This window comes from Bufo gargarizans, chromosome 9, assembly GCF_014858855.1.
Source record: "Bufo gargarizans isolate SCDJY-AF-19 chromosome 9, ASM1485885v1, whole genome shotgun sequence".
NCBI lineage: Eukaryota > Metazoa > Chordata > Amphibia > Anura > Bufonidae > Bufo > Bufo gargarizans.
Window position 1 is genome coordinate 106754928 of NC_058088.1, and position 13205 is coordinate 106768132.

The following is a 13205-nucleotide window of genomic DNA, read 5'->3' on the forward strand; positions in this document are numbered from 1 at the left end:
AAAAAACAGATACAACACAGATGTCATCCATATTTTGCGGATCCACATCTTGTGAAGTGTAAAATAGACATGGTCTTGTGAATGTACTCTGAAGTCAATCGCTGCAGTCTCAGAAGTACATTACTATGCAACCCCTTACTGCAGGTGTCTGTGCGGCACTCAATGTACTCGCTATATGTTGCTGATTATGGTACTATATTTTAGTGATATTCACATTTAGAAGCCCTGTAAAAGTATAGCGGTACAGTTAAGACCCTACAGAAGTGTATGGCTGTCATATTACCACTGTGTACTGTGGAATTCTATTTTTTGTGAGACCGCACTAAAGCTCATGGAATACCTCTCTGCCTACTTCTGTACTGTGGAGTCATGTGGACTGTGCAGTGGTACCACGCTCCGTCAGGTGCCAGATGTCCAGAGGTCTTCTCTGCCAAAAACAAGGCTCCAAGTTGCCTTCTCAGTTACAGTTTTTTTGGTGGATACACCAGTATATAGTACTTCTGCAGATTATTGTATGTTTGTGCATCCTTTTTAAAATGTATGATAAAATTTGCGCCACTTTAGCTCATGGAGAATTTATGGTAAATTAATACTTTTATATAAGTGTCCATGTATTTTCTGTTCCTCCTAGTAGTATTTCAGGTTTGCCATCCTGGACCTTTTATCCAAAAATTAACAAACAACAAATTTTATGGCCACGTTGTAAAGACATAGGGGCTCATTTATTAAGACCCTGCGCTGGCGGTGGATCGCTGATGTTATGTAATGGTGCCGGCCTCTACATAACTTTGGCGCATCCACCGCTGATCCTCAATGTAAGATAGCTTCCTAGCTGTCTTACATTTAGACTATTTTCTACGCCTAAAACAAATGTAGAAAATAAAGAATGAGAAAGACCTACCGGCCCGTCCCCTTCCCCACCGCACCCCCCTTTTTTTTAGACTTGGCATAAGTGGGGAAGAAGTTGTAGATTCTGCTACAACATAGAATCTGTGCCAGATAAATGCCACAAAGTGCCTTATATCTGTTCATAAATTACCCCATAATGAATTACAAAGATTATAAGAGATATATGACTAAAGCTCAGATGTTCATATGAATGTATTATCAGTAGGGATGAGCAAATCGACTCCGGGTGAAACATCCGAAGTCGATTCGCATAAATCTTCGTTTTAATCGCTCCGTACAGTATTGAAATCGACTTTGGGTGTTTCATCCGAAGTCGATTCGCTCATCCCTAATTATCAGTATTCACTGCGAACTGCAAAATGAAGATATGCAATAAACTCCTATGCTCCCCCTAGTGGTGATTACCTGTCATGTTATTTTCTTTATCTCTATAGGGCAGGGGTCAGCAACCTTCGGTACTCCAGATGTGGTGAAACTACAACTCCCAGCATGCTCCATTTACTTCTATGGGAGTTCTGAAAACAGCTAAGTGTGCATGCTGGGAGTTGTAGTTTAACCACAGCTGAAGTGCCGAAGGTTACTGATCCCCGATATAGAGGAATTAGAGAGCTGCCTACAGAAATCTGACAGAAATGTAGACCCCTGAATTGTGGGCATTCACTTCTAATGCCTAATGCACGTGGCAGAACAGTTCCTAGGGTAGACTAGCTGTGTGATGCAGCATCTTCTGGCACAAGATACCTATTTTGTTTTTACTGTGAAATTGATATGTGTGCACCTCTGTATGAAAATGGCAGCGTGTCGAGTTCCAGTACATGACCTCATAGAAGATGGTTCCCTATTGCCAGTCCAAGGATGCTTGAATTGTGTGTATGATAAATCTCTATCATAGAAAGAGACACAAGAAGGCACGCATAGGACATTACCTGGATATAAGAAAAAAGAGGTGCGGTAGGAGAAATCTGGAAGCTTTATAGAGAAGTTGCAGCCCAATGACCAGCAAGGTGTCTGCAGAAGGCAAACTAACCAGAAGAGGGAAGAAGGACTTCTGCAGGTACTGCTGGCATTGATCAACCAATTTTGATTTTCCAATATTTATTTGCAGTGTAGCATTCAATGCGTTTCAGATTTGGAGCAGTCCCTTCCTTAGGCTTTAGACTTCCTCAGATATGTTACACTGCAAATAAATATTGAACAACCATTGGATTGATTTATGCCATCAACACCCGGAGAAGTCCTTCTTCCCTCTTCTTTCATCTGTGTATATGTAACAGGTACGTGTTAAATACAGCTGCATAATATGTTGAGGTTTCACATTCCACAAATACTAGCAATGTTGGCGCACAAAGGAACACAAACTGTTCCAGTGCAATTTCTGGAGATACATTTTGATGAGGAAGTTGATTTGATGAATACATCTGAAATGTGACAGTTCCTGTTACTCGTGCAGTCTTGGTCAGAGGGTTGTGGTAGACTTGACTTTAGAGGATAACACTTGCTTAAAACGTCTTTTCAGGTCTTGCATGTTGGGAGACCTAGGCCGGACAAGATGGAGTCCTCTTCGTTTTTCTCCATTACAACTGAAAATCATCTTGCCAACCTCTTGACAAAGCTGGTAGAATGCTCCATATACCCCTTCATAATTTTCTCTGGCAGATACTTCAGCATATGTGCCAGTCAGTTCATTGGCTAGCTGGAGCCCCTCATCAGATTCCACCTGCCGGGCCCTCAAGAGATCAGCTTTATTTCCTACCAGAAGAAGTGGGATTTTGGTGTTTGGGTGAATTTTTCGTAAGTGCTGGTACAGAGGTCTAATCACTCGGTAACTATTGTAGTCTGTGATTGAAAACACAAGAACGAAGCCATCTGCCCAGTAAATGGATCGATTGATTTGCTCCTGGCAGCAAATACTGTCTGAGTCTTCCTGTAAAAACAAGAGGGGTGCAGGTTTAGAAAATTGAGAAATGGGGCACGATATTTCATCTTTAAAGTATGGATTTCACAGCTTTTTGCATATTTTACATTGCTGGCCCTGAAGGTTCCTTTGTTGACCACCATGATTCCTAGACTACTCAAAAGAAAGCTGCTTTTTCTAGTCTCATTCCCCTTATATTATTCTTTTTTACCTTTAATTCTATGTAGTGTGTATGCACTTTCATTTTGTCTATATATTGACACTGTTCATTAACTATATGATATTGGGAAATAAGATTGTCCCAATGAGATTGTGAATTTGTGTACAGCACTACGGAATATGCTAGCACTACATAAGCTATGTTAAATAGATGAATATTATGACCAAGTATATTGTACTTTTTTCTGCTAATCTAAAAATGTACATAGTATATGACAGCATAATTGTATAACATATTCACACATCTTTGTGTCTTTCACATGAGTAAAGAAAAGCTTTGTTAGAACAAAGTCGCTGTGTGCTATGTCTGTAAACCCAGTAAGAAGTGAAGAAAATGACTTCTAATTGAAACGTCTATTTCCCTATTTTTTAAATGTATTTTACTTACTTGTATAGTGCTGACAAATTTCGCAGCGCTTTAAAGAAATTATCATCTCTCACTGTCCCCAGTGGGACTCACAATCTAAATTCCCCATCAGTATGTGTTTGGAGTGCGGGAGGAAACCAGAGTACCTGGAGGAAACCCATATGAACATAGGTAGGACATACAAACTCCATGCAGATGTTGTCCTTGGTCAGATTCGAAACTAGGACCCCATTACTGATGTTATGTTTCATAGACCTGTTTGATGATTTTACAGAGATGAATATGTTACTTAAAGAGGTTCACCAACAAAGCACATCCACATGTATGATTCATGTATGATGATAATCAGCATTAGCCTGACTGGAGAAGATCACCTTGGTTGGATCTGTGTATTACAGCCATTGACATCTACAAAGCACATGAATTCATTATATCTAGCAATGGAAAGGTCAAATTCAGTTGGGCTCTACACCCATCCTGGCTGTGCCTCGCACAGTGAAATGAAGAAGGTGTAGTTGATTTTGACTTACCACGTGTACATATTATTTCATTTCCTATTGCTTCTATTGCCAAGACATTTCACATCACTGTGCAAAGAATGAATCTACTCCAGTGAAAGTGATAATATAATCTCCCTCTCCAAGACATACAGGCATGCTTATGCACCGGAGGCCAAATTCATAGGAGGCCCGTTAACCTATCAGTGTACATCTACAGCCATATTACGAAACCACCTGTCTAATACTGCACCCTCATGCAGCAAACCTCAAAACAGGTGCAAATACGATCATTATGCCTTATTTTAGTGGAGGATCAACTTCTGTTTTGGGCTACCAATCACTGATGGAAATCACTGACCAAACACTGACTGTGTGAATAAGGCCTTACCCCCTTGCAAAATGTATACAGATCCTTACACTTGCCCATTTTTCCTGTTTCCATCACATCACCTTTAGAAATTGACTATTCATTAGCTGCCTAATATATCCACAGGGGCGGAATGGGAACTTAAAGATGCCCAGGAAAAAAGTGGCCCTATGTTGTAGGCGGATGCAAATTGACAAAAGACGGGGCAGCACAAGTAGTCAGGGCTAGCACAAGTAGGCAGGGACAACAGAAGTAGACAGGGCCAGCAATATCATAGCGCAGCACAAAATACTATCCCAGCAGAACCAAATGCCACAGTGCAGAACAAAATACTGCCACCTCCACCACAGTATTCAACTGTATTGCTATCCTGAGGATGGTATCCGGAGGGCATCTGCATCCGCAGCCCAGGTACATAAGCACCTGTTGCTCCGAGTATTAATGCTAGGATCATCCAATCGATATGTACCTGCAGCTAGCAGCCGTGAGTAGGGCTTGAGCAGCCCCCAGGGCATCGGTCCACCAGGACATTTTGCTGTAGGGTCTATGGCCAGTCCACCCCTTGAAAGGTGCCAATGTTACAAGATAATCCATATTATTCCCTTAATCTGTGATTTTAAAGTAACAAGTGCTCAAAGTATTTATGGGGTGTGGGATGAACAAGGCGTACCCAAAGGGAATTCATACAAACAAAGGATAAAATACAAAATCCATGCTGATGTCACTCATCTAAATGAGGCTTAAAGAAATCTATGGGGGTACATTTATTAAGACCGGTGTTAATAAACCCCTAAACTGGTTCTGACGAAGTTATGTAGAGGCGCCGATCCTCCACCGATTCTAAATTGGTATTAAGGAATATGGTATATGAGGAATTGGGGGTGAACACATAAGGTAGTTGATTGTGATAAGTAGGATTCGAGCCATTATTAAACTGACAGGAGTGGTGCCGGCCGACCTGCTTCGGGTTTGGGACTGTTAGAGGATTGAGTTTAGGCCAGAGGAGTTGGTGGTACATTGAGACCTTTTTCTACGCCTGAAACAGCCCGTCCCCTTCCCCACCCTCTTTTTTTTTAGACCTGGCGTGAGTGAAGTTGCAGAACTAGCTGTTGCGCCGCAATCTGCTCCTGAAATATGCATAATATAGGTGCATTTCGGCTTAATAAATGACCCCCTATGTGCTTCTCAAAAAAACAACTCTGTTCCAATGAATAGGGTGAAATTTCTTCTAAAATAGAAATCTGGAACATTTTACCCAGTGTGGCACGTGTGTGTCCAGGCTGGACACTGATCCCACATATGGTCTGTTCCAGATTTACAACACATACTGTACTAACAGGAAAGCAGTAGACGGCACAGCTGTACGGTCAGCAGAGATTCTTCAGCCGCATCCCCTCCTGTTTATATAATGTGTGAGCAGCATACATGAGATTGTGAGTAACAAGTTGATGGATGAGCTTGCTCCATGTCTTAAGTCTGTTGGCTGTTTCTTCTTATCAAGAGTCAACCCTGGGAAGATTTAAAATTCAGTGTTTGGGTTGAGGATTAACCTCAGATCCAGCAGAAAAAAGCTCTGAAGTCCTGTTTTAAATGATAATAAATGAAATTGCGATACATGAGCGTGGACGTTATGACTCATGATGTTTGTTATCCAAGTCAAGTCTTGGAAACAACTCATGTGTTGTGAATTAACGTGGCTGCATCATGTAATGCAGAGCCATCAAGCGGGATCTGTAATTGCTCCTTTAGTACTTAGACACTGACATCCTCCTCCTCAATGTTACCCTGTGTATCGTTAACATTTGTACTGGATAACTGCATAACTATACTCACCCAGTCCCACCTAATAAAATCTATCCTAGGGTACATGACGGCACTAATACACCTTGCATTAAACAAAAGAACTAACTGGTCCTACCTCATCCAGGGTTTTGCTGACATCGCTGTGATGTCAGCTGGATCCGGAACAAGGTCAGTGTGGAGATAGAGAAAAAAGAATAATCACATAAGGAAGTGATGGTGACTGTACCTGGTGAATACCTAGGAGTTATTACCTGAAGTCTTGCGAGACTTCGCGAAGTAACAACTCTGGCTCATCGGAGCCAATACATTCTAATACTGTACAGAGCGCTCGCTCCCTACAGTATTCTAACAAAGTTTTATGTGAATCGACTTCAGATGTTTCATCCGAAGTCGATTCGCTCATCCCAAGTGACAGCATATGGTGATCCTGTTGCATTGGCCTTATAACAGGGCTGGCAAAAAAAAAGAAGAGTGCAGAGCGTGGTAGAAGCCACATGGAGTGGTAGGAGATCCTGTTGCTCCTAGGAGGGCTGAAGCCTTTTTGTACAAACCCAGAAACTGAGGCCCCGTTTTACTGTTAAATTTTGCTGTGAGGGCCCCATGAGATCTATTGTCACCACTGCTGTAACAATAAGCTGTGAACTGCGCAAGTAGGTTATTGAAGCCATATGTGAAACATTTGCTTTCTGCATAGTGAATTTCCTGTGTCTGCCTGCCATTTATTTCTGCATAATCAAAAGAACAAGAACATGCATACAAAGCGATCCTCAGCATTGGCAAGGCTGCGCTCGCTGCAGAGCCACGCCCCCTGGTGACCCGACAGCATCCTTAGCAACGATGTAATGCTCTATTTCTACGTGTGCTCGGGGGGATTAGCAGTGGGCTCATTGCTCAGCTGCTATATTACCGTGTGCTAGTGTTTCTGACTAATGGAGCACTGAATCATGGACCTATCAGGTTCTGATCCATGGACTTGGTGCTCCATCAGGGCCCTATTAAATTATTATCATTTTTTTTATTTGGCTATTTCACTCTTTCCCTGACGGTGGTGGGGGGGTTCATACTGCTGCGGACTGTAATGAAACTAGAGAGGGGAGAGAGGGATTCTCCTACCTCTCCTCTGAATGAATGCACTTTGTTATCTGATTGGTGGAGCAGCAGTGGGCGTAAGCAGCTGCTCCACCAATCGTTCAGATAGACCCTGGCTGTGCTCTGACATCCCACCCTCTTGCCCAGCCGCACCACGCGTTTGTATGATCGCCCGCCTTCCCGCCCAGCTACCCCGCACGTTTGAATGGCTGGCCGCCCTCCTGCACGTTTGTATGGCCGCCCGCCTTCTCGCTCAGCCCCCCGCACGGTTGAAGGGCTGCCCGCCCTTCCACCCAGCCATATTGTATGGCCGCCCCCAGCCTCACGTTTGGATGCCCACCAAGCTGCAGCTTTAAATTGCCGCCCACTACCCACTTCTGAGAACCGCTGCTGCCTGCCTGCAAGCTAGGAGTCAGGACCCTCCTCCTTCAGACTCCATGCCAGCTTTGGTGAGGTTAATACCCTGGACTGTGCCGAACCTTACACTGGACTATGCCCCCTAAACATACTGTTGGCGGCACAGTAAAAGGGTATAAGGGGATACACCTGTACTGTGCCTCCTAACCTCTACTATGCCCTCTTATACTCTATAATACGCTTTCTACCCTGTACTATGTCCTTTTATACCCTCCTTTGTGCCCCCTTACCATACCCTGTACTGTGCCCTCTAATACTGGTATATCCAGTCACTGTACGGAGGCATTATCCAGGAACTGTATGGAGGTGTTATCCAGTGTATGGCGGAGTTGTCCAGTCACTGTATGGCGGGTTATCCAGTCACTGTATGGAGGCTTTATCTAGTCACTGTATGCTGGCGTTGTCCTGTCACTGTATGGCAAGTTATCCAGTCACTCTATGGAGGTGTTATCTGGTCACTGTATGGCGGCATTATCCAGTCACTGTATGGTGGTGTCATCCGGTCACTGTATGACTTTGTGTCCAATATGGTGGTGTTATCCGGTCACTGTATTTAGGCGTTATCCAGTCATTGTATATAGGTGCTATCCGGTCCTTGTATGGAGGCGTTATAAGGTCACTGTATGGTGGTATTATTATTTGGTTGTAGGGCAAATATATATACAGTGTATATTGTAGATTCCAGTATATTATGCTGTAGTGTGGCCTGTATTTCCCAGTAGAGTAAATGAGCCTTGTAGAACACAGTCCACACCACTGACCACCAGGACCAGCCTTCTGTAATATAGCCTACAGTACGTGGCATCCTCCCTTCTCTGCCATGTTGCTCCGCTGTGTACAAATGCTTATTTTGGCACATTTAAGCTGGGTTCACATCACCTTTTTGCCATGCGTTTAACATATACAAAAAACGCATACCTTAACGGATGACTCAGATTGATGTTATACAGTGGCATATATAGGATTCCATTGTAAAAGAAAGTACACTTTTTTGCCAGACTCTGCAGGATACAACGTATACGTCAAACAGAAAGTAAAAAGGTGATGCGAACCCACTTTTACATATGCACACATGCAATGCCAGGATGGTCATGAACAGTGATGGTCAGTTCACAGTGTTCGCCAGTGAACACATGCGGACTGCCATCTTTAGTAAGGTAGACTCACCCGTCCGGCGATGCACAGGTAAGCCTTTACCTGTGCCTGTGCCGGGAGCCGGCCTGCAGGCAGTTCAGAGTCACCGGGAGCAGGCAGTTCAGAGAACAGCCGCCGGGGGCCTTCATCGGGCTGTTCTCGGAACTCCCTGCTCCCGGTGACTGCATTTTATTTCAGACCGGCTCCCGGCACAGGTAAGGGCTTACCTGTGCATCGCTGGACGGGTGAGTCTACCTTACTAAAGATGGCAGCCCGCATGTGTTCACTGGCGAACACTGCGAACTGATCATCACTGGTCATGAAGAGGGGGCCCTGTGCAAAAATTAGCTGTGGGGCCTAGTCAGTTCTAGCTACGCCCCTGTTCTTTTAGTCAGAATATTGAGCCACTGTAAAGAGCATGAGGGCCTTAGAGGTTTGTTAGAGAACATTAGTAATCAAATAGCATCATGAAAAAACACTAAGGAACACCCCAGACAGGTCAGGGATAAAGTTGTGGAGAAATGTAAAGCAGGGTAAGGTTATTAACAAAATATCCCAAGCTATGAACATCTCGCATAGCACTGTTTAATCCATCATCCGAAAATGGAAGGAGTATGGTACAACTGCAAACCTACCAAGACATGGCCATCCACCTAAACTGACAGCCCATGCAAGGAAAGCACTAATTAGAGAAGCCGCCAAGAGACCCATGGTCACTCTGGAAGAGCTGCAGAGATCCACAGCTCAGTGGGAGAATCTGTCCACAGAACAACTATTAGTTGTGTACTCCACAAATCTGGCCTTTTTGGAAGAGTGGCAAGAAGAAAGACATTTTTGAAAGCAAGCCATATGAAGTCCTGTTTGCAGTTTGCCACAAGCCAATCAGGGGACACAGCAAACATGTGGAAGAAGGTGCTCTGGTCAGATGAGACCAAAGTTTAACTTTTTGGCCTAGTATTGACTAGGGGGGCTGAATACAAATGCACGCCACACATTCCTTTAATTTATTAAAACATTTTAAAGCCATGTATCATTGTCTTTTTACTTCACATATATCACAATAAAATACATTTAAAGAGGACCTTTCATGGTTTTGTTTTACTCTAGATAAATACCTTTACTTGTGGGGTACACCCGCTGATGCTGCCACCCTGCCTGTTTTTTTTTTTAAACATCGCTTCTACTCCCCGCTGTGCCCACCTGTAGTTTTTCCACTCAGTATGCTAATACAGAGCATCGGTACAGGGAGGAGGAGACACCAGGGTTTCTCAATTGGCGTCTCCCTCTCCCTGGCTGTGCCGTTGTCACGGCCTATGGTGTGCATTGTGACACTTTTCTTCACTTGCGCTTGCCCGTGGCAAAGTGTGGTGTTGTGTACAAGTGGTGGCAGTGTCTCGGCCTTCTGGCTGGCTCCCAGGACATGGCTGCCACGCATGTCGTTGCCGGCGGTAACAGGTGCAGTGTGATGTTGTTTGTACACTTCCCCTTTAAGTGGCTTTCTTCCCTTGCCTGGTGTTGGAAGGGTTAACTTCCTTCCTAGTGTGTGAACACTGGGTGTGTCTGTGTGTGGGTGTGGCTACTTGGGCTATTTAGCTTCCGCTAGATGCCTGTATCTGGGGGGTACTCCAGCCTTGTGTTATGCTGGAGTCATCCTCCTGGTCATATACCATCTATCCAGTGAGGGCCACCCTTGTGGTCATAAGTTTATGTATGATGCTATGAAGATGTCTCTATGGTCATTCTGTTTATTGCAGCTATGGGTTCCTGTGTGATGTGTGGTGTGGGCTGTGTCCGTTTGTGTTGTTGTGGACAGCAGCACTTGTACATGGGTTTCAGGCTGTGTGTCTGTGGCAGGTAGGTGTGGTACTTACCTGCCATTGCCATATGCTGTATATGTTCCCCTTTCCTTGCAGCTTGGCCAGTGAGACTCCTGTTCCTCCATGTTTAGGAGGAACAGGTCGTCTTACCCTGCTCCTTGTCCAGGGCTACCCTGAGGGCTAGTAGGGACCTTAGGTTCCGGAGTATGAGCCCTCCTACCATCAGGGTTGGCTCATACAGCTAGGAGTAAGGGTCAGAATTAGGGACGTATTAGGAGGTGACCTGCTCCCTGGTTTCTGTCCTGGCCTTAAAGCGACCATTATTTTCTGTCATCGCACGGCTGAGGGTTTCCCCCATCCTCAGCCGTGATCCAATCACAGCGGACAGCGTCACAGCCAGGGAGAAAATAAAAGCTCACCTTCTCCCTGGCTGTGATGCTCTCCGCTGTGATTGGATAGCGGCATAGCCTATGTATGGAAGAATAAAATCTGTACATTGGCTTGTATGTTAATTCTTATTATGCAAATTTTAATACAGTGGGCTTGTGCCCCGAATGTTTTCAGACCCTAGCAATGCCCCTGCTGCTATGGTTATGTAATTTGAGTGCTGCGGACCATTTTATGTCTTAGCTCCATCAAGCGGCATTTGTCTGGACACTGCACCAAGAAGTAGGGTTGCACCGGGTATCGAACTTTCCTTACCCAATCGATACGATATTGGGATTTGCTATTTTCCGACACTAGGCTACACTACTGCACAGCCTAGTATCTCTTAGGCCGGGTTCACACATAAGCGTACCCGATAAGCGCTGTTTACAAGCGTGCTTATCGGGCGTTTACATACGTGCGAAGAAACAAGCAAATGCCCCTTGTTGCGCGTTCCCGCTAGGTCTATGTGCGGGAACGCGCAACAATGCGCCCCCAAAAAAGCTCCTGTACTTCTTGGGGCGTAGGGCGTTTTACAGCGCGTTCGTAGGCGCTGTAAAACGCTCAGGTGAGAACCATGCCCATAGGGAATCATTGGTTTTTGCCTGTTGAGCGTTTTACAGTGCGTAGGAATGCGCTGTAAAATGCTCAGGTGTGAACCCAGCCTTAGAGAACATGGCTCGCACTGCCCTGGGTGCGCACCATGTTCTCCTGAGCCAGCACAGTGGAGAAGGATGGAGTCCCTCCCTCCCCACGGTGACACAGCCGCCACTGCCACTAATGAGAAGAGAGGGGAGGGGGTTGTGAAGCTGCCGCTGCCACCAGTGAAGATAATTAACATGATTATAATACTGAGGAGGGGGGACTGTTAACACTGCACCACCAATGCATATTATTAACCCTTAAATACAAATGTAGGCCTCAATGACAGGGATCCTACTGAACTGCGTCAATTAACCCCTCAGGTGCCGCACCTTAAGAGTTAATTGACGGGGTTCAGTGGGATCGCCGTTCTCCGTCTTTGAGGCTGGTTGCGAGCTGTGTGATACAGCCGGCACCCACAGCCTACATTTGTATTTATTAGTTAATTATATGCATTCGTAGCGCAGTGTTAACAGTCCCCCCTCCTCAGTATTATATTCATGTTAATTATCTTCATCTCCCCCCCCCCCCCTTCCCCTCAGTATTTTCATTGGTGGCAGTGGCAGCTTCCTATGCAAGCCCCAGCAGTGAAATTGCTGGGCATCCGATCGGTTACCATGACAGCCAGGATGCTCTTGCCCTAGTCCTGTTCACTCTAATAGAGCTCTATTAGGGTGTATAGGACAAGGGTTCTAGCCTCTAAGGGGGCTAATAGTTATAAAAAAAAAGTAAAAAAGTTGGTGGTACATGTAGTTGTGTGTGCTCCTCCTCCTACCGGTTGCTGCTGCACATGGAGGCAACTAGGACCAACACATTATATGTGTGGGGTCTGCGCTCATGAACTTAAATGCATAACGGCATAGGCAGGTTCAGCCTGAACTGAGACCACCTTGTCGCTTGGTAGGTGGGCTTAGATGTGTTTTGATCAAAATGTATTGACCAAGTGTCTCAGATTTTATCAATAGAGTGAGGGCTTAGTCCATATGTTATGCTTGCATCTAGTATTATAGTGCATTATTTTCTGTGACCATACTACACATCACACACTAGTACATGCTACACATCACACACTAGTACATGCTACACAACACACACTAGTACATGCTACACAACACACACTAGTACATGCTACACAACACACACTAGTACATGCTACACAACACACACTAGTACATGCTACACAACACACACTAGTACATACTACACATCACACACTAGTACATACTAAATATCACACACTAGTACAGGGATCAGCAACCTTTGGCACTCCAGCTGTTGTGAAACTACAACTCCCAGCATGCTCTTTCCACTTGTGTGGGAGTTTAGAGAGCAGCCAAGCAAGTATGCATGATGGGAGATGTAGTTTCACAACACTTGGAGTGCCGGAGGTTGCTGACCCCTGACTATTACATACTACACATCACACACTAGGCCATACTACACATCACACACTAATACATACTATACATCACACACTAGTACATACTATACATCACACACTAGTCCATACTACACATAACACACTAGTCCATACTATACATCACACACTATTACATACTATACATCACACACTAGTCCATACTACACATCACACACTAGT

The 13205-nt window shown here is 44.8% G+C and overlaps 1 protein-coding gene across 1 annotated transcript in view; it reads right to left on the reverse strand.

Moving 5' to 3' along the window:
• Positions 1 to 543: 543 nt before the first annotated feature.
• LOC122919357 (ras-like protein family member 11A-like) overlaps positions 544 to 13205 on the reverse strand; it is a 55100-nt gene continuing 42438 nt past the window's right edge. The window contains exon 4 of the mRNA XM_044268323.1: positions 544 to 2833. Within this exon, the coding sequence (XP_044124258.1) occupies positions 2366 to 2833 (468 nt within the window). The 3' untranslated portion in view covers positions 544 to 2365. The remainder of the gene's footprint in view (positions 2834 to 13205) is intronic.